The following is a 21,994-nucleotide window of genomic DNA, read 5'->3' on the forward strand; positions in this document are numbered from 1 at the left end:
CAAGGGGTGAAATGGAAGAGGCAGCACGAGGTGAGCAGGGCTCTGGTCAACCTTGACTTGCTGCCGATGCACCTACAAGGCTGGGTTTTGTCTTCATTGGCTTACTGGAAGAAGTTTCCTCAAGGAATGAACCGATGTGAGTGAATAAACCTCCAGGAATTAATTTCTTTTGGGGATTATTTTTTTTAGCGAGATGGCCTGGGTGATAGCTAGGGTTCTGAGAGGTAAAAGCACCTCAGTGAAGAAGTGTTTGGACAATGCTCTCAGGCACATGGTGTGATTTTTGGTGACGGGCCTGTGCAGGGTCAGGAATTGGACTTGATGATCCTTGTACGCCTCTTCCAACCCAGTGTATTCTGTGATTTTATAAGACTACTGTGCTGGATTCAAAGCTGTGCTCTGGTGGTGGCTTGGGGTAAAATACACCTGAAACTCGTCTTTCTATCGGCTCCATTACGGAGTTTGTGGCCTTTTTGCTTACCTGGCCGGGGTGAGCCTTCCTCTCAGGCTTGCCAGCCTTGTGAGACCGCGGCTTCCCCGGCTCTGGGCTGGGGTGTGCGTGTGTAGGTTTTGGCACGGCGACCCGTGGCTGCTGCAGGGAGATCTGGTGCTCCCCGTCCCCCTCTGAGCGGGCTCGAGGAGAGCCTCGCAGGGACAGCGCTGCCGCCCCCTCCCTCCCACGGGCATCGCGGTGCTGCCACGGGTTTCCCTCAGGGCGGACACTTCAAGTACGCTGCCCGCTGCTCCCCGGGCTCCGGGAGGCGCGGGGGGCGCCGTCCCCCGCACACGGTGGCGACAGCGGCGGGTCCGCCCCATCGGGGGCGTCTCCGCGGCGGCGCGGGGCCACCTCCCCATCCCCGCCCCCTGCATCCCCAGTCGCGGCGGCGGCTGGACGGGAGCGGACCGGGTCCCTCTGCTCTGCCAGCCCGCCCCGTCCCGTCCTGAGCCAACCCGAGCGGGCAGCGCTGGGGGGGAGCCGCCGCCCCATGCGCTGAGCGGCGGCGGGATGGGGCCGCGGGGCACCGGCGGCTGGGCCGGCCGCGCCGGGACGCCGGCTCCCGGTCGGACGTGCCTCCTGCCGCTGCTGCTGTGCGCCGCGCTCCGGAGCCTGCGGGCCAGCCCCGGCAGCGAGGGTGAGCGGGGACGGGGCGGCCGGGCCGTCGGGGCAGCGCCCACACGGGAGGGTGGCTGCCCGGCGGTGCGGGACTTCAGACTCGGCTGATTCAATTTTGGGACGTTCTGGGGGAGGTGGAGACGGGAAGGCGGATGCCGCGCCGGGGATGCGGGTGGCACTGCCGATGGGGCAGGGGGCTCCCGGCGAAGGGAGGCGGCGGTGGCCGCGGGCGGCAGCGCTGCACGGCGCGCGGGCAGGCTGGCACGGGTGGGTGTGCACAGATGCCTTGGCACGGGCGCGTTTGGCTTGGCAGCGGGTGTTCCCTTCTTGCGGGGGGATGGATGAGTGTGCGGTGTGGGTGCCTTTGCGCGGGTGGGTGTGCACGGCGGTGCCTGCTCGCCGTGTGCCCCGGGAGTCGCACAGGTGTACTGGCGGAGGGGCTGCGGGGCTGGAACGGGGAGTTCGCACGGGGCAGGGGGTCTGGCGGGGCTGGCCGGGACTCGGCGGGACAGGGGTGGCTCCCGGTGGGGAGCCCTGCAAGCGCTGGCCGCAGTGCGCTTACTTCGCGGCTTAAAATACACGTATAAAGAGGAGAGGAAGCCGCGGCGGTGGCGGTGTTAACCCGCAGCGGAGCGCGGCCGCTGGGGACGGATTCTTTTATACCTTTGATCTCTGTGAGGCCGATGGCCAAAAACGCGTCTAGGCTTCTTGTCTAGCAGGATGCTTCCAGTCTTTGAAATTGGACTGGTTTTTTTTCCTCTATGCGTGGTGTGGGCACTGCTTGAGGCTTTCTAATATTTTTGGATCCGCGGGCAGGCTATAATGTGAAAGCAATGGGTGGAGAAGTTCAGCATCTGCAGGGGATGCCAGCGGTTCGAAGCTGGCTGGCGTCGTGATGCACCGTAATTATTTGTGAAACTCCTTTAGAAGGAGGAGGAGGTATGCAGGGGTTGGGAAAGGAAAACCGTACCAGAATTTCAAAGATGTGGCCTGAGGTAACCAGCTAGCTGTAATTTATTTTCCAGAGCGAGAATAATACGAATCTCAGTTTTCTTAAAAAAAAAAAAAAGTGCAGAGGAAGGGGGAAATACTGTTCCTCTGTGTACAAAGATATCAAATGTTCAGGAAGTGCATTGGTTTGGGAGATGATTGAAATGGTTTGGCTTTGCCTTGGTTAGATAACAGTGGGCCCAATCCTTCTGTCCCCATGCAATTTCAGATGACTTCACCCATGGGAGCAATGCTGTTGAGATGATGTGGCTGATTTAGAAGGGCTTTCCTGGTTACTCGCCTTCCTTTTAGGAAGCGTGCTGTCCTGTGTGAGCCAGTCCGCCACGATGCCGTGCTGGGAGACCAACAGATGCTCCGAGCCCCGTCTCAGTCATCCTTGCCAGTTCTCGGAAGATCTGGATATTACTGACTGAGCCAACGGGACCATTTGCCGAGCACAGAGGTGTCTCTGCATGAATAGGCAGCTGCAGAATAGGACTTTTACACGATATGAAACTACTGGAAAGGATTAATGAAGCTGACTAGCAAATAGGTTTAGTGGCATCTTTACAGGGAGGTTGCAGGGGAATATTACAGCAATGATGAGCAGTGTGAGCGCTTGCTTCACGGTGTCTCTGCTGCTACTTTTCTGACTGCTGCTCTCTAATTTCCATCTCTTCAGTAAATGCAAAGCTAAAAGGCTGCTGCTAGGAGGGGTCTGACTGTGGACCTGAACTTTATTCAATAAGTGCTGTCCTTTGCTGCGAGGAGATTTATTTGTAAACAAGCATTATTTGACAAGTGCTTCTCGCAGCGTGTCTCCTTTGCCAGTTGCTACGGAACAGCTCCGTGCCTGGGAATGGCTCACCCTGCAGTATGTGGAGACCAGCGCATGAGAAACCTTGGATGCTAAAGCCCACCTGCCTGGCTGCGTGCGAGTTGACACTTGTCACCAGCTTGGGTTTGAAAAGTTCATTTGGCTGCTTCTGGGCTCTGATGAGAGAGCTTCTCCACTGGGGTTGGTTGTTGGGCTGGTTGGGAACTTTACTTTTGCTGAGATGGAGGTAGCCATCTTAGACTGGTGGCTAATGTTTTCAAAAGTTGGTGATATTGGGTTTTCTGGGTTTATTTTTAATTTATTAGCTCTCATCCTACTCAGCATGGTTAAAGAACTAGCCAATACCCTGTGCTGTGTAGGAATGTAGCACATAAGTAGTTGCGTAGATGATGACAAATTCTCAGAATCATTTTTTTCTTTACCCCCGTGCATCATGTTTTTTGTTTCTCTAAATCTTACTGTAATCCACAGTGGCTTCGTGGGATAAAATACATGCAGTTAACAATTCACAGTACGTGATGTTCTATTTTACCCTCTAGTGGAGGGAACTTAGGGGAAAATGCTTTCAAAATCTAGGTTATGATTTGGAGGGGGGAAAAAAGTTTTAGTTCCTTATCATGGAAATAGCTTTTTGTATGGGCCTGCCGTTTTTGCCCAACCTGTATCACAAATCTGGTCACCTTCACAGATATCTCCAGTAATGGATTGAAGGATATACATTGGGAAAAATGAATTAATTTTTCTTCAGCCTTTCTTGTAACAGCAAAATAAAACAGATTTTTTTTTAATCGCCTTTCCTCAGTTTATATGTTGAAAGCAAAACGTAGTGAAAGATGAACGCTCAATGCTATTTCATGCATTTTCAAGGGCTCTTTAGCCATTATTTTTAACTCTTTAGCAGTCTTCATTGTTTGAACCAGATATTTGCTTTTTTCTTTGAGCAATGTTACAAATTCGGAAATGAGTCCCAATGAAAATATTCCAAAGAGTACCCTAAAGGTATAGTACAATTTTGTGAAGTGCTGGTATTCCAGAAGTGCATTATTGCTTTAAAGTGCATTCCCTGTGATAGTAGGGTGCGAGAGACAGCCCTGCAATATGTGACTGGGCTTCCTGCACTGCCTTTGGTTTAAAAATGCATGTGTTTTAAATCTTTCTGTTGTAAGTACTAGGGTCTGGGAAGTAGCTTATATAAATTATTTATGTGAAACATAAATGAATGACGGATTTGTTTGAGGACTCCCTCCTTCACCCTAAACTATATGATTTGTTACACATCGCCTGTGGATTTGAAGTGGTTTGCAGATCACATTTGGTCGTCACTTAGATGACCTTAAAAAGTGTCATGTGGGCACATTACTAAAATAATGCAATGCGTTATATCTGATTGCTTGCAACAACGTCGTTCCACAACATATTTGCATTATTGTAATTAAATACAAAGTATATTTCATTTTTGAGCTTTTCAGCCCAAGTGCCGATGAGTCAGTGCTTAACAATGAAGTGTACTGTTAAGCAAATCAAAAGAAATGCAGTTTGAAAGAATGACATTGACTTAAATAGACAAAGGTGAGAAAGACAAAATGGGTCTTTGGGATGTGTTGTATTTGTTTTAAGACTAGAAGGGTATTAATTTTTTTACAAACTCCTGCATTTGGTCCTTTCTCTCTTAATTATTTCAGGGTTTTTTGAAGCTAGCTTTACCTCAATGTATTGTTTCTTATTTGAATGAATGAATAAATGAGTACAATTAAAGGGGTGGGTCTGGTGCTGGCAAAAATAAAGGAAGGTTGTAATTTGCAAATTATTCATGCCAGAGCCTGAAATGAGCCTACCTGTTCTCAGTGTGTTGACTTATTTGTGTATGTGTTGTCCCATAGTGGTATATAATTTCTGTGTCATGGCACACTGGATAAATGCATATTTAGCTATAACATCACAATGTTTATCTTTAATTAGTGAATTAAGTCTTTTTCAGGAAGTTGGGGGGTTTTTTTGTGTAGTAGAAGCAGGTGTGAAAACAGTTGTAATTTTCATATCAATGTATTTCAATTAGTCTAATGCTTCAGATAAAAATACACACAATCAGAACATTCTGCTTATTAGGTTGCACTCAGTAGCTTGGCTTAGTATGTCACACATTCACACAGCTATAGCATCTTTTGTAATTCTGTAGGTATTGAGTGCTGCATGTATATGGCTTGTGTATGCAGAACAGGTAAGTCTGGGCACATTTCAGTGTGCTCACAGTGCCTTAAGGAGTTATCAGTTCTGTATTTGGTGCATTGGAATGGTTCCCTGTGTGCTTTCCATGAGAGCAGAGCACAGCCGCAGTGCCATGTGTTTATTTTACTCACTGGAGTAGTCCCATTAACTTTTAAATTTACTGCAGTGGAATTACTGGTATGAGGAAGGACAGCTCATGTCTAATGGTCTTTTTGGGATCTGTCTGATGTGTGATTTATGGCTTTTCAAGAGGTTTAGAATGACTCAGTCATGGCTTTAAAATGGAACTACTATCCTTTTGACAGTAAAACAACATTTGAAACTCAGCACTTTTAAGTATATGGCTAAAAGCATTGCTGCCTAATGATACGTTTTAAAAAGGGAAATAAACAATAGCAAAGATTGACTCCAAGATAGTGCCTATTTCCTTTCAAAGCGTATCTTTAAAACTGTGATAAATAGTAGAAAACAGGCAAACTGTCTTAAACAGTAACTGACTGCTTATAATATGGTAAATGTTGATGCTATCATTTGATGTATAAAGCAGCTATTTGCCCATCAGTATACAGAGGGGTCAACTGACAGCTACCATGGGAGGAAGGGAAGTTAGCGGGCTTGTGTGACAGGTTCTTCCCTCTCCACTGTTAACTCTCCCACCATTACCTCACATTTTAGCTCTAGTATACAGTCCATTTCCATGTCTGCTGTTCTCTTATTGCTAAATAAGAAAACAAAATTTTGCCCATGGTGAAATGTTTATTTTTTGCACTAAAAAATACAAAGCTTTTTGTAGCAGGCTTGAGGGAGGCATGGGTGGTGAGTTGAGAGCAGGATTTCATAAAATCTGGTGGAAATTGAAAAGGTGGGACAGCTTATGATGTGATGCCCTGTGCTCTGATCTTGCTAGCTTTATGCTTTGTTGTTCCAAGGTTTTCCATGCTGCTTCTGCAGGAATCCTGGTGTCCAGCATGTGCTGAGCAAGTGCAGAGCCCTTGACCTGGGAAAGTCCAGCTGAATTAGCTCAGCTGAGTGATGTTGTTGGACCCTGTTGTCTTTAGGGTCTTGAGCAGATATGGGTCTGTTAGACCCCCAGTCTTTCTGACTTGGAGCTATATTTTTAGTGGTCCCTTCCTGTAAGTGTGAAATAATGTATATACTTGAGTAGAGATGAGCTTTAAACGTTGCTCAAGGATGTCAGGGAAATGAAACTCTGCCCCACAATAAAAAAAAAAAAACCAAACCAACTCTTTTTGCAATTGAAAAAAGTGTTCTCACTTCCTCTTTGGAAATAAATTGAAATCTGTATATGGAATAAGGGTGAGATGAGAGAAACTCCAGATGCACAGATCGATCACTTTGTAGAAGCACTGAATTTCTTATTTAAGTGCTTGCTTCTATGGAGGAAAGAATATTCACTCAGCTCTTCAGTCGATACTCAACCTACTATAGTCTATTAAAAAGGTTTAAAATAAAACGTTGTTCTTATAGTAAAACATTTAAATACAGAATTGAAATCTGCCACAAGTGTTGTACCTTTCTCAATGACCATAAGTGCTGCTGAGAGATGAGGCCTCATTTCAACCAGGATGGACTTGAACTAGGTATTTTTCTTTACTCACTGCATGTTGCGGAAATATTGTATTAATTATTGCATTGGAATGAACAATTTTTTAATGACTTCACTAAACTGATTTTCTTCAATCTCTGCTAGAAAAATTGATGTGTATTTAAAAAGCTAGTAGATAGTTCCTTTTTCCTTTAAAAATACATTTTATTCTTAAGATGTGCCTGGATTTTGGCACAGGCAGAATTGAGAGCTGGATTGTCCTCTGTGTTCACGTTGTGCCTGTCCCTTACTCTGCTCTGTGACTAGCTGGACACTGAGGTGACAGGTGAAAGCATTTGCTGCCCCAGCTGCTTTCACATCCAGCTGTATTGGAAAACCTGAGCACTGGCCTTCAGTAGCTTAGTTCTCTCTAGGGATTGGCTACCCTTTTAGTTGTCCCTTTGACCTTTTATATCTCTTACAGTCTCAGTTTTGGTATTTGCTATGGCTTTGGTCAGTGCATTATCTGAACCTCTCCGAAAGGTTTAATGCGCTTATCCTCTTGGAGGTGGAAAGCAATTATCCCTGTCTCCTGCAAGGAAGCTGGTTCGGAGCACACAGTCAGGAGGAGATGGAAGCACTGTGATTCACAGCACCTGGCTGCTGCTGGGTGTGGTAGGTGATGGGTGGCTGTTTGCAGAGGTGCAGCAGTGTATTGCCTGCTGTGGACAAGGGTGCTGGGAGCTGCAGGCTGCCCTGGGCTGTGTGTATGAGCACAGCCTTCCTGTTTCTGCTTTGCAAAGAGGGCTGAAGATGCTTTGGGCTAGAATAATTGCCATGGGAACATTCAGTGCATGCTGTTTCACCAGGGGTGGTGTTGGTGTTTGAGTTGTGCAGCAGGTATGTTAGGAGGACTCTGACCAAATAGAGCTGCTCAGGTGCCCACTGGCTGGAAGGATGAGAGATGCCTCCTGGAGAAGGTGATACAGCATGTACTATGACAGCAGATCTGGGAATACCCCTGTGAGCTGATCTGGCATCCCTGAGGAAGGAGGTGATTCCTGCCCCTTGTCTTCCCGCTGGCCAGCTCCTGAGCATCAGTTCAGCAAACTGTGCCTTGGGGGTGTGTGGGGAGAGCAAACAGTACCCTGCAGAAGCTGAGAGCTCCTAGGTTTAGGTGGTTGTGTAGCAGATATTGAACCTGTAGGAAAGAGGATAGAACCCTGGGCTTGCAGGCTTTCATGTCATTTTGGTGCAGGGGGCAGTATTGAAGTGTTTTGCCAAGGTGTTAACTACTGGGTTCTCTAACCTGGATCACTTCATGTTAGAAAGAGATCAGAACAACCAGTCTGAACTTTGTAATTCCCAAAGAGGATAGTGGAACACCTGAGAGGAAATTGATTATTCAGCATCAGTAATGAGCATTTCTTGATGCTTCTGGGTGGACTTGTGGATCACTTCTTAAACTGTTTTGCATGTCCCAAAACAGTGAAACTACTTGGGGAAATTATCTGCATACTTGCTTTTGTAAGATAATTTCTAAAAAAACCCCAGTCATTTTGGCTTATCCATCTTTGCTTTACTAATACTCACAAGCAATTTCTTACTAAAATGTGTTGACAATGTGCTGTTCTCACTAGCAACCTCCACCCTCTTCCCTTAACAGAAATAGAAGGGATAAACTGTCAACCCCCCTGAAAAGCCAATAGATCATTTTAAACATTTTTTTCTCCCAAATGCTTGCTAAGAATTATGTCAGTGCTTTTATTTTCTACTTGAATGAATTCAGTGGCAGCAGAGTAGTCATTATTGTCAACAGGAAGGCTTTACTGGTGGTGGACAGTGAGGTCTTGCAAGTCTACTGGTAGTGAAAGCTGATAGCCTTGTCAGATCTGGATGTACCTGTCCCAGGTTTCTTCAGTTTGGTTATATGGATAACAGAATTTGAACTCCATGTCTTACAGGACACCTTTTAGGAACAGAGACCGTAGAGATCGTATTGCTTTGAGTTGTTAATTTAGGGAAGAAGGTGAGATTTCATCTCAGCCCTGCTAGCAGGTGTTTTGACTGCACTGAGAAACTGTTGGGATGCTAACATTGGGCTTGACTTTGTGTGTGCTTAATAAGGTGCTAGCTTTAAGTAGGGTCTTGAGGCAGCTGCCTCCTTCAGCAGCTTGCAGATGCCTTGACAGTGGTTGGAGGCCCTGATCTGCAGGACAGCAGTGGTATTTTGTTTCTCCATGCAGGCTGGTTGTCAGGTTGCAGGTGCTGGTTGTGGGTTGCCTTCAGTGGAAGCTTCTTTTTCTTTCTTAGTGGTAAAGTGATGCTTGCCCAGATGGTTACTCAAAAACTTGGTGCTGCAGCCAGCTCAGAAATCTGCTGTTGTGTTGGTACAGTGTTGTTTCCAGTGAATTTTATGAGTGAGAATGGAAGCATTTTCCTGGCTTTCTTCACAGTGAATAAACCCTTTTCAGCTAAATGGTGATTTTGGTGTGAATAGGAGTGTTTACTATTAAAGAAAAGCAAACTACACTGGAGTTCTCATGTTTCCAGGCACTTTGGTGTCAAGCTAATCCAATCACTTCTGCCTTTAAGTGATGTATGGCAGGAGGAACAAATGACTGCCTCTTGTTTTGACTGGAAATCTTTGTAGGGAAAAAATTGGCAGTTTTCTGGTTGTTTTAGTGGGTCTGGTTATCGAAGTGAGCTTTGGGTCTCACTCCCTGGTGCTGCAGCTGGTTCTGTGCCTGAGAGGAAAAAATGCAGCCAACCTGAAGAACTTTTTCAAAGGGCAGTATCACTCCCTTGTAAACAGTGTGTTCAAGCAAATTACACATGTAATACACAAATTACTGGATAAAATTCTCTAGTTGATGTTATGATTGCAGTTGTCCATCTGGCCTTAAAAACCTATGAATCTGTGATGCAGATGCAAGCATTTTGGCTCTTGCTGTAAAAGGTAATCATGATAACTTGGATCAGAATGAAGCCAACATAATAAAATATAAATCTGCAGTTAATATTAGTTTGCAAGTTCATTAAGTAGTGTATACTTTCCTCCTCCAGTGGGCTATAAATAATAGGTTCCGCTACAGCTTGCACTCTGATGTAGCTTGTTTCCACTGATGGAAATATTTCAGAGGTTCTTGCCTGTGTGTTTTGTCCCTGCTCAGTGTAGCTAATTAATTCACGACATCTGCTCCCCGATGACCTTGATTTCTTTAAGAGTTTGGTTTTTTCCATTTTTCATTTGTTTTTGCTTTCTTGAGTTGTTTTTGACTGTTACTTGTTGGAGTACCTTGGATATATACTTTTTAGACAAACACTTGGCACAACAGGGAAAACAGTTGGAAAATGAATGGCAACAATACTTCAATAAAACCAGTGAAGATTTATGAAGCAGGAAAACTTTGACTCATGGTGATGAAGATTCCTCTGCAGTCCATGTGTCTTTGTAATGCTGTGACCCCTGGAAGTGCTGGAGGAAGGATGGGGATGTATGCATTGCAAGGAGAAACCAGCTCCATTAATGATGTGTTGGCAGCTGTGCCCCCTCCTTTAGGTAGAAGGAAAGAGGAGACTAAAGCTGTGAAGCTTGGTGAAAAGTCTGTGATGCTATTCAGGAGACCTTCTGATGAAGTGCGAAGCGCTGCTGTCACATCTTGTCCTGCACCTTGACCCCCGTGCAGCAGAGCGTTTCACCTCATGCTTAATTGTCACTGTGTGAGTGTTCCTGTGAGAGGTTTCTCACAAGTTCTTTAAATGCAGCTGTTCCCACAAGGTGTGAGTGTTGGGTCAGAGCTGGGGCTACCTTGACCACCCACAAAAAGGTTGGAGCTACATCATGTCCTGCAGAGTGTGTGCAGAGGGGGCCAGGAGCTGCAGGAGGAGCCTGGAGGAGGATGTAGGAGTATGACTGCACTTTCTTTCATAACAGGCTTCAGCTTCAGGCTACACAAAATAACATTCAGATTCCTGTTCAATTTGTAGCAAGTTTATTAAAGCAGAGTTTTCCTTCAGCTGTTAAAAACAAAACATTTTTATTTAAGTTTTGTTGTTTAGAAATGTGCTGCTTTAGAAATCATGTGATGTTTTGAAATATTTATGCATGCTATAAGGAAGGTTTCTGTAATTCTGTTTGTTTTGTGATGAAACCTGGTTTCGTAGGGTCAAAAAGGATTTTCTATCCCTCCTCATTAAGGTATATTTCAGTGAAATAAAAGAAGATTCTTATGGCTTTACAGCTTCATGATATAAACTCCATTAGCTTTTGCTATGCTCACCATTTTGCCTGTTCTAGAGCTCTTAGGGTATACTTTGGTAGAGGATGCCCTGTGGTAAGCCTCAGCTTGCAAATGGTGCTGCTGAAGAGCAGCATTACTCTAGTGTATGATTAATTGGAAATCAGCTCAAAGACTATGGCAACTCAGAAGACTTCAGTTTTGGTATGCCTCCAGAGACTTTGCCCTGGTATAAGCAATGAAGGATTTTCTGAAGATCTTGAGATACTGAAATGACAGGAGGATATGTAGCTGGTAAGGTCAGAAGTACTCAGTGTTCTAGACTGTTGGTGGAGTATTTTTGGGTTTAACTTGGATTTTTTTCCCATTTGAGATTGGAGTGAAGAAAAAAGATGCTCTAGATGATCCTGTTCCAGTCCAGAGCCAGAGGAGCCATCTCACTTCAGTGGTGTGATCAAAACAATCCATTAATCAGTGGCTTCTACTTCAGGCATGGTACCATCCTGGCAGGCCTGTCCTGCTTTCTCCTGGGCAAGCTACTGCTGCCACACGTTTTGGGTGGCTGTGCCAGGTGGGGAGCTCTGCTGTGCTGTGGAGTGTTGGTTTAGGTCAGTGTTGAATATCATCAGCCCTGGCGTTTCATGTGCTTCCTCCCAGCCACAGTCCCTGTGTAGCCATGGTGAAGTGCTAAATGCCAGTTGTATGAACATGACAAGGACATTTGAGTAAAAAGCTAAATCCAGGCATCCCTCATAGAGATTCCCAAGTGAGAAACCACTATTAATTCACCAGCTAGAGTTCAGGGCGAAGGTTTCGATCACGTCTGTTTTTATTCTTAACTTGATTGTTCACCTGTAGTAACCAGCCTGTCTGAGAACAAGAGTGTATGCAAACTCCCCAAGCTATTATTCTGTATTAAAAAAAAAAAAGAAAAAAAAAAAAGGCTGTGGTATGACTTTAGACTTAATCATCATTTATCCTACCCTGAAGGCATGGAAGTTAATGATGATATAGATCTGTGTGGTTTTGTGTTCCCCTTGACTGAGCATTAGAAATAATTAGGGCTTGTGGGATGGATGCACTGATGGTGGAGATGAGCAAAAAATATTATCTATTATCTTCAAAGTTTGCTGGCAAAGATACAGGTGCTAAGTGTGTGCTTATGGGGTCTGAGGTTTCTTGCTTGTTTGTTGAAATAAAGCTAGCTGGTGCTGAGGAGAAAGGAAGTGGGAATAAATGAGTTCTGGTATTTTGGAGCCTTTTAAGATTATGGGGCAAGCAGAGGTGCTAGTAATTTCTGAAGTGATTTTTTTTTTTCAGTGGGGTTAGCTCTGCAGTATCCCAAGTGCTCCTGAGTACAGCTCTGGCTTATGCCTGTGGAGTAGGCAGTGTTAGGGTGAGTCCAGGAGTTACCAGCTACACAGGAGCTGGCACTAGACCTTTTGAAGTATGGAAGCCTTGCACAAATAGCTGGAGGTGTTCCTGAATTACCTGCTTTGGTGTCCTGAGTGTTTAGATTACTTGGTTATTAAACAGCCACAGCCAAATACATGCTCACAGTCATCACAGATAGAATAGGGAGGAACTGGTTCTGTGCTCTGAAGATGACCTCTGGTCTCTTTCTGTGTCTTGCGGTGGGTTAAATGAAGCACAATTTCAGATTTTTTTATTCAGGTGCAAAAAAGCTTCATCTCTTTTCAAGTAGCTACATGGTGAATTTGGACGCATTTGTTTGGAATGGTGGCAGCCCTTCTATAAAAGTCTCTGCTAAAACATTTTCCTCTGTTCCAGGCATCCGTTTTACCTGCTGCTTGCTTACTGGTTCTTCCCCAGCCTGGTCAATTAGCATTTTTTTGATAAAAACCATTTCAGCAAAAATAATGTTCCTGCCAGGCTGGAGGGTGGTGGGAAGAGAGGTAGTGCTGAATCTGTCTGGGCTCGTGTGGTGGGACTGTGTTCCAGTGACCTCTCTGGCAGTGCAGGACCAGAAGGCTACCTGAGAGAGCATCCCCAAAGTGTCGGTAGCACCACTGCCACAGGGAACTCCTGCAGCTGAGCTGTCAGAGGAGCCACCCCCCTTGGAGTGGGGGATGCTGGGGCCCTGTTTCGAGGCCGCATTGGGGTGGGGTAGTAACCTGGAAATGATGCAAGCAAAGGACAGACATGGTGGAAGTGACTGGGGAGGGTGCTGATGGGGAGGATGCAGACACCTTATATCTAGATGGAGCAAGCGATAATTTGTGTTCAATATACCAGAATTTTGGGGCTTCACAAAGCAAAACATCTTTGTCCTTGGAAGTGGTTTAGGTTAGTGGCTAAATATATTCATCAGAGCAGATTGATGCAGTGCATTGTTTCAGATGGTACCCTGTGAAAGCAGCCCTGAGCAGATGCCTATGGGGCAGTCTGTATCTGCTGTGCCTTACACACCCCTTGGGGTGTGCTGGGAGCCCCTCTGGTCTCCACAGCAGCCCACACACAGGGGACAGAGTCAAGTCACTTGTCACTTTTGCCTTCCTGGCACATGAGTTTTGAGTTACTGCATGGTACCTGGCAAAAGTTGTATTCCATCCTATTTATTTTGCTCCATGCAGAATGTGGGAGGATACAAGAGGAATTGAGTCTTTTCTAGTATTTGTCTCTGCTAGCTGACTCACTAGTTGGAAAATTCCCACTGACTTGACTTAGAGTTGAATGGGCTATATTATCTTTTCATATGCAGAAGATTATTTTGAATTTGAAGTTAATAATAGCAATTTTTAAATTGTCATTGATAGAAAGATAATACAGTATTTAGCTGTATCATGTTCTTTTTATGATCTGATGTTCGAATAAAGCACTTTTTCTGCTTTTTCCTTAATTAGTATGTCATGAAGAAGCTTGTGACATCAAACACAGCATCTAATTACATTCATTAGTAGCATCTCCAGGACAAGTTTTAATTAAGTTGTACAATGTAGATCAATACTTGTTTTGCATCCATTGCAACTTAACGACAGGAATATAGTGTTCTGCACAGTTTAATTACAGTGATTGCAATAGAAGGAATTTGAGTAAACCTGCCATTTTAGCAACTTCACTGCTGTCTCTTGATTTTTAAAATAGGATACAGTTATAATATGGGACATGTTATCTATGTGTGTCTTATTTTGAAGACTGTTTTAGGGTCATTCTTTTTATTCCAAGAAAATGCGGTGTAGTTCAGGAGCACTTGGATGACAGTGCTTGGCTCCAGCTGGAGCAGGAGAAATTAATGACCATTTTACCTGAAGACTTCATAAGGGGAAAGACTGGGCATAACTGGGTGACATATCTAGTGGTAGGTGATAGCAATACTTCTATTTTGCAGGGACTCTGGGGTGAAAAGCCACCTGATTGTATGTTTACTTACTGTGAATATAGTTCAGTGCAGTTTCTGAGTATTGCTTCCACCACGTGTCCTGTAGTTTGGAAGCACTGACAGCTTCCAACTGCTTCCTCTTTTGGCAGGAGAAAGCAATGCAGAAATGAAAACCCTGAGCCATTGAATGTGTTTTGCTCAACATCACAAAAATATACTTGACCAGGCAGAACATGTATACCTTGTGATAGTGTCCTGCATTAATACTTGCATACGTTGTGAAAATATCTGGATAGACAAATCACTTTTAAGATAATTTTTTGCCAGATCTGAGAACTCTGTGTTGTATTTTTTGTGGCTTGGCCTGGTTTTGTGTACAGGGGACTACAGTAGTCAGCCTTCAGTGGTAGAATGATAAAGACCAAATTGGTTTAGAGAACTTTGGTTTTTTCCGAACTAAATCGGTTGTTTAGTCTTCATTTGTTTTAAAATACTCCTTAATATTTTAAATCTGTATCGTGGATTTCTTACTCTGCCTCTGTAAATGGTGTAACCCTGAGGGTTAGTTATGATACCTACCTGCCTTCTTCATACTTGTCCATGCAAGCTGTTTCTCTTCTAAAGGAAAGAGCACAGAGCCTCCTCACCCTTTTCAAGCTTGTTCTTGGTCTAGATCATCATGTGCTAGAAAGTCTTGAAATTCCAATTGCCAAAACTTCCAGTGGGATTTTTAAAGAGCATGCAGGGTGGAGGTCAGGAATTGAACACCCAGGGAAATGACTTCCTTTTCAGGAAGGACGTGAGTTGAAAAAGTGAGGTATTATGCAGACAAATATACTGAGAGAAGTGAGAGTTGTGATCTGATGAAGTGTGCTATTAAGGTAGACAAAAGTTGCTCCTAGGTTGAGATTTTGGATGACAGTTGATGGTTCAGAGACAAGCTTCTGACTTGGAGAGTTAAAGCCCTGGGTGCGGGAGGTGAAAGCTCAGCACCAGAAGCTGCTAGTTTTTCTTAGCTGAGTAAGGTTGTGTAGATGTAGTCACCTCTCACTTTTTACCCAGTGTTTCAGGTAGCAAGAGAGGAAAGAAATGTTACAAGCTTGGGAATAGTTCGTTTGCTGTTTAATGTAAATTGTTGGCTGCTTGTGTGACTTAACCACTCATTAATTTTTGTGTGTAGAAGAAAAAAGATCCCTTGCATAGCTTATAATGAAGATGTCAAAGACTTTTGGAGAAAAATGTGGAAGAGGAAGAAAATAACAGATTCCTGATGAGAGTAATACTTGCACATATAATACTCCAAAAATTAAATTCTTGTTTTGTTCTTGTCTTAAGGGCCTGAATATGCCCAAAATACATGCCACCTTAGAAGAAATGTGTGTATAAACATGCACAGATGTTTGTGAGTGTATTTTTATACCTATATACTCTGTGTCTTACATATACACATATGTACACAGTGTACATGATGTACTTGTTCCACCCAAAAGATCAGGTCCTAAGAATGTGAAGGATCTGGATTTTACAGAAGTTCAGTGCATTTGCAGCTTGGTTTCTGTGGCAGATCTCAAAGGAATAAGCTAATGCATACATAGAATTGTTCTCATTGTATGACCTCATTGTTAGAGGAGTTACTGCATTGTTATTGTGCTTTACAGAAATCCAGCTTCCTTGGTTAATTATAAGCAATCTGTTTACCAGAGCCACCCATACCTTGAAATACCTACTGAAGTTTGTATCTGACCATCTTCTTTAACTGTTTTTTTTCTTTTATTTTCAGTGAATTTACTGGACTCACGCACAGTAATGGGGGATCTGGGATGGATAGCCTACCCAAAAAATGGGGTAAGTCTCTGTTATTGTTTGCTTTCTCTCTCACAGATTATACTAATCGTTTCCATTCGGAAAGTAGACTACTGGGTTTAAAAACTCTCTAGAGGGATTTGTCGGCAATGGAGGGGAAAAAAATAAATAAAACAACAAGCTGTGACTGAAGAAATGGAGCTGTGTGGCTAGGGGATTGATTTATTTATGCAGCAGAGCCAGCCACAAGTATTAAAAAATAATCATGAGTCAGCCTCCTCACTCCTCCCCCCTCCCCAAGAAAATCCATGAGGTTATTTAAATTTCTCTTAAATTATAAATTCTTAGGGGTTTTTTTGAGCCTTTGTGGTAAATGTGGAATACAATGTTTTGGAAGTTAGCTTCTGAAAAGCAAGGTCTGGAACATGGCTGTTAGCTTTAAATGAACAAGGCTGTTCACAAATACGTCTCAGATTCATGATAAAGTTCTGGGACCTGATAACACTGAAACAGGAGCTGAGTTCTAAGCGCCTTGAAGAGTCTCTGTCCCTTACCATTACTTATATGAAGAGCTGTTCAGCCTCAGGAAGAGACAACTGAAACAATGATGTCAGTATCTGAAGGGAGGGTGCCAACAGGACGGAGCCAGGCTCTACTCAGTGGTGCTGAGCAATAGGACAAGAGGCAATGGGCAGAACCTGAGGTACTGGAAGCTTCACCTGAACATGAGGAAGAACTTAGTTATTGCGTGGGTGACCGTGGGTCATTGTGTGGGTAACAGATTGCCCAGAGAGGTGATGGAGTCTCCTTCACTGAAGATACTCAAGAACCCTCTGGACACAATCCTGTGCCATGTGCTTTAGGATGACCCTGCTTGAGGAGGGAGGTTGGACCAGATGACCCATTGTGGTCCCTTCCAGCCTGACCCATTCTCTGATTCTGTAGCTGAAAGAACCTGGCCCTCCTAATTTGATACTTGAAATAAGTGATGGAATTTAGATGCATTGATACCCTCCAGTGTGTCTGCTTGACCTGACTGCATCATGTGAACAGGATGTGGTTTTTGGTCTTTGGTTTGGGACACCCTGTGTCCTGTACTGTGACAGAGCTTTGGTACAGTCTTGAAAGGTTGATTTCTGCACCATCCTGGGTATTCCTGTCAGCTCCTGAAAGCCATGAGCACTGTGTGAGGTAAGAAAGCATCCTAAGTCAGAGATGCTGCATGACTGAGCCCTCCAACAGAGCAAGTCTCAGGAGTGTGTTATTCCAGAGTTTTAGTCACCAGATGAAACAGACTGAATAATTGTCTTGGACTCCAGTTGGGTTGTTATAAAGATGGTGGCAGGGTTTAGATAAAATTCAGCCAACCTTGAAAAAAAAAAAAAAATATAAAAAAGACAGTAAATTAAAGTCTGTCATTCCATATATTCTGTGTGGATGAAAGGTTGTAGAAACGGCAGCCTCACTCGGACAAGCTGCATGTGTATAGGCACAGGTTACAGCAGGGATGTGAAAAGCTACACAGGGATCTGATTTTATTTTCAATTCAGCCCAAGATCTAATCCTGTTACGGTTGGTCTATAACTTTTCTTTTAATCAATTGATTTAAAGCTGAGAACAAAATTTACTCTGCTTGCTTGTGTGAGCATCAGAATAACTGGTGTCATTTATGCTGGCAGAGTAATATTTTGGTGCCATGGGGCACCATAAAGATCCCAATGTCCAATTCTTAAAGGATGATTTTACTTTTTGAACATCTCCTGGTATTTTTCCTGTGGTATAAAGAACAGTTCTGGTATATCCCAATGCCCTTAAAAAGAGTATCAGCAGAAAAACAGATAGGGCTGAGAAGTTCAGAATACTTCTGATTCTGTATGTATAGATGAGTAAATCAAAAGCTAACTATCGCACATGTAAGCTGCAGTTGTGGCTTTTCATTATTTAGGGAAACCTTTCTATATCTATAAGCTCGGTTTGCAAAGAGCACATGGAAGTACACTCACGAATGCCAAATTAAGGGTTACTGACTGAATAGGGAGAATTTTTTTTTCCCTTAATTAACTTCTACTTTTTATTTAAAAATGAATTAGGTAGTTGCTTTTCAAATTTCCAGAAATCTCTTCTTAATCTTCTTTGTTTTCGTGGGACATCATAAAAATCCAGGAGGTTTGTTCAACCGTCTTTTTTTTTCACTAATATATTTTCAGTATTTTATAAGCACTAAAAAAGTCTTCCCAGAGTTACTTCTCTAACTGCTATATCTACTCTGCAATCAGCTACGCTACAGTTACACGCTCTTTGCTTAATTTTTTTACAAGATCTACCTAACATAAATATTTAAAGCAACTCTCACTTCAGGATTTGAATTTGGAAAAGGAGGGAGCTTTAACTGACATCAGAGATAGGCATTGTCATGTGTTTTGAGGCATGCTCATATGAATTTATTATCTCAGGATATTCTCCTAGGGAAAATTTTCAAGGTCCCTGTATCACTCTGCACAGTCACCTATCAAGGAAAGGAGCAAAAATGTCAGGCTGTGTCACACTTTGCAGCACCACAGTGTGTAGATACAAACCATGTTCTGAAGCAAGCTTTTTGATGCATGGTGTTTTATTATTGCTGTAAACAGTATCCTGTGGAGTGTAGTCACTTTTCAATGGTGGTGCAGTTCCAGCTGAAGATACATTGGTACTCTTCGGATGTTGCTGCTTCTCCGCTTGATTTTTATTATCAATCTTAATGGGATGCAAATACTTTTCGTAGAACCACAGCTGCTAGAAGTAGGAGACTGTACCCGGGCACAGTTGCAAGTGTTTAGTCTCTGGCATTGTATGGGAGTGCTTGGGAGAAATTATCTTCATATCACAAAGGCTCAGGCTGGTAGGTTTTGAAAACAGATTTCCACATTTAAAACAAACAAACGAAACCCCACAAAAAGCCCCTACCAAGACAATTGGGATAAGAGGTCCAGGCAAGCCAAATGAACTTGCTTTTGGTAGATCCTTTGTAGATATCGTAGTTTCAACTTCTGTTACAACTGTGTGCCATGTTAATTTTTCTGTATTGAGTCTTTAAGACATTCCATGCTGCAGAGAGGTCCAGCTGCCCTTGTTCAGTCTCTTGTTCACGTCATTTTTGCTGAACGCAATGGGAGAATGTGATCTAACTTGGGAAATGAAAGCAGCATTTTATGGGAAGGAGACTGACTCTCCAGCCTGGAAACAGATCAGGCTTAAAAGTAGACCTGTTTCATGCCTGTCATCTCAAATGAAGAAGCACTGCAGCTGCTTAAGTCCCCACAGGATCAGACCTTGATCCACTGCTAAACAGTGTGTGCTGGCTCATCTTGTGAGTAGTGGATTTCATGGTATGGGAGAGGAGCACTTCAGTCAAGGGTGTCTTCTGAAGAGCTTTGGCTGCCGAGGCACTTTCTTGGTGTGGGTTTGCATGGTGGCCATTATCCTTGCAGCCTGGTTGGCCTTCATATTCCCCATGCACAAAGAAGGTAAGAAAAATGCCCCTCTTCCTTCATAGGGAGTATTGAGGGATGAATAGAAACGAGATGACTGAAATATGCTATGGCCAAGTAGGGTTTTGAAACAATGTCTCCTGGTGTGAAGAGCCAGCTGTTGAGCTGGAGAAAGTGCTTTTGTATTTCTGCTGCTTTCCCCTGAAGGGTAAGTAAGTTGCAGTAGTGTGGCTTCTGGCTTCCCTGTGTGCATTCACCAGCTTGCAGCAGTTGTGCAGTCAGATCTTAAACTTGCAGTTTGTCTGCTAAAGCATGGGCAAACTTCCTGTGAGGTCCTCATGGCCATGGAGCTCAGAAAAGGGACTCTCTCCCTGCCAAAACAGCATGGTCAGCATGGAAAGTGCTGCCCTTCTCACACTCAGGTTAGGGATTGATCCTGTTATCACATGCCAAAGGGACAATTTTGACTTTTTTTTGCAGCTCATGTAAGTTTGTTTTAACTTGAAGGAGGTTACTGTAATTACCAGAGGCCGTATCAGGAAAGTCTGGTCCCTCTTGTGTAGTAAGAAGCCCTCACAAGCACATGAACAAAACCAGTCAGGCTTTCTGTTAAAGGCTTGTACAGCAGGTCTGCAAAATCTTTTGCCTCTGGACTGATTCCTGGGACACTGCTTAGGATTGCCCAAACTGGGCACCTCCGAGGTTTGTGTGTGCCTTGTGTACGGCTGTGACACTGGATAGCTGTGACCTGCAGAAACTGCCTGTACTGCTCTGTGCTAAACACACATTTTTATCATGTGGGAGCTCACAGGGTAGGAATTGAGAGTAAGTGCTGTGACAGAAATAGTCGGGTGAGGTCAGGCAGTGGCTGTAGGCTGCATTGCCTCCTCTTCCTCCCTTGATCTGGCAGGAGGCTGTGTCATGCATTTCAACTCTCTGCAAAGCCATAGCAGGGGCAGAAGCTGCAGAGCACCCTGCAAACCTGTGCTGTTCATTTTTACTTGGTCTGGCCAAGTGACAACTAAGTCACTTTTAACAATATCCAGATAGTTGCAAAAGTTGCTGATAATAATAAAATCTTTCTTTAGCTGGTTTGATTTTATTTAGCAGTTATGTCTAATTTTTGTTGCAGTGGCTATTATAGGGCTGATTTACTTGTTTCAGACCCTCCCTCCTTTTACTGTTACTTTAAAACTTCTTTCTTTTCAGATTAGAAGTACTCTTTTTCTGTCCAAATCAGAGTGCCACACACCTGCTTTGCTTTTGTGTAAAGGGTTTTATTCCATCTCCTCCACCTCCCATTGATTTCCCTGAACTTCCTCTAGCACAGAACAGGAAAGTCTCTGTGGTCCTTGGGGTGTTGGCTCTGTGCTATGGCTCATTGCACAGCTCCTTATGATGGCTTTTTTTTTTTTTTTTTTAGGCTCAGACTGGAAAATAAACATGTCCTGAGGAACCTGGTCCTGTGGAGATGTTCATTTTCTGCAATGAATAAAGAATTGTGAGGGAGCTAGATGATTTCTTGCATGTGAACAGCAAGAGGGAAAGCAATTGCCCCTCCTTTGGGTGTTTACTAAGGTCAAATACTGAAAGTTGGGGGTAAATTCATCTAGACTGATTCTACAAGTTGGTTCTCATTTCTGTAGGATATTGGTGGGCTTGATTTTTGTATTTGGTTGATTTGGGGGGTTTTTTGGTTTGGTTAGGTTTTGTTTTTTCTGAGCGGCATTTCTGGCTCAGTTTTTTGATGGCAGGTACCCTAGGGTGCCTCTTTAAAGTTAAAAATAACAGCAGTTTTAGATTCCTCAGCATGGTTTGGGAATAATTCTTGTTGCTTTCTGCCAATCCTAGTTTAGATAGAGATTTAACACAGGAATCCTGGATTGGAGGCAGTGCTTGCCCTCAAGGGATAGAAATAAAATAAAGGGGGAGGGATAGGGGGTAGTGAAAGGACAAGGAGGATTCTTGGCACCATTGAGCTGTGTCATGTAGTTATGATTATAATTGGCATTTTCAGGGCAGTACTTTTGGCAGCCTGTGGGGTTTTTTTTCCTGCAAATGCTGCTGCTCGTCTGTGACCAGTGTAGAAAAGGAATCAGAGGGATCTGCTCTGTGGTTTAACCCCAGCCAGCAGCTAAGCCCCCCACAGATGCTTGCTCACGCCCTGCTCCCCAGTGGGATGGGGGAGACAATCAGAAGGGTAAAAGGGGAAAAACCCATGGGCTGAGATAAAGGCAGTTTAATCAGTAAAGCAAAAGCCGTGCGCGCAAGCAAAGCAAAACAAGGAATTCCTTCCCCACTTCCCGTGGGCCAGCAGGTGTTCAATCATCTCCAGGAAAGCAGGGCTCCATCAGGCATAACTGTTACTTGGGAACTCAGAACACCATCACTCCGAACATCCCTCCCTTCCCTCTTCTCTCCAGCTC

General features: G+C 43.9%; 1 protein-coding gene across 7 annotated transcripts in view; it reads left to right on the plus strand.

The window, feature by feature from the left end:
• The first annotated feature begins 847 nt into the window (after positions 1–847).
• Positions 848–21,994, plus strand: part of EPHA5 (EPH receptor A5) — a 181,713-nt gene continuing 160,566 nt past the window's right edge. For 4 of the 7 annotated variants that reach the window (XM_042049825.1, XM_042049827.1, XM_042049826.1 and 1 more), the window contains exons 1-2: positions 869–1,133; positions 16,076–16,140. In XM_042049825.1, the coding sequence (XP_041905759.1) occupies positions 1,007–1,133; positions 16,076–16,140 (192 nt within the window). In that variant the 5' untranslated portion in view covers positions 869–1,006. Of the gene's footprint in view, positions 1,134–16,075; positions 16,141–21,994 lie in introns of all 7 variants that reach the window. The other 3 variants (XM_042049829.1, XM_042049830.1, XM_042049831.1) reach the window with 1 other exon arrangement.

Source organism: Corvus kubaryi, unplaced genomic scaffold (assembly GCF_017639235.1).
Source record: "Corvus kubaryi isolate FWS band 111438036 unplaced genomic scaffold, C.kubaryi_AGA036_p1.0 71, whole genome shotgun sequence".
Classification (NCBI taxonomy): Eukaryota; Metazoa; Chordata; class Aves; order Passeriformes; family Corvidae; genus Corvus; species Corvus kubaryi.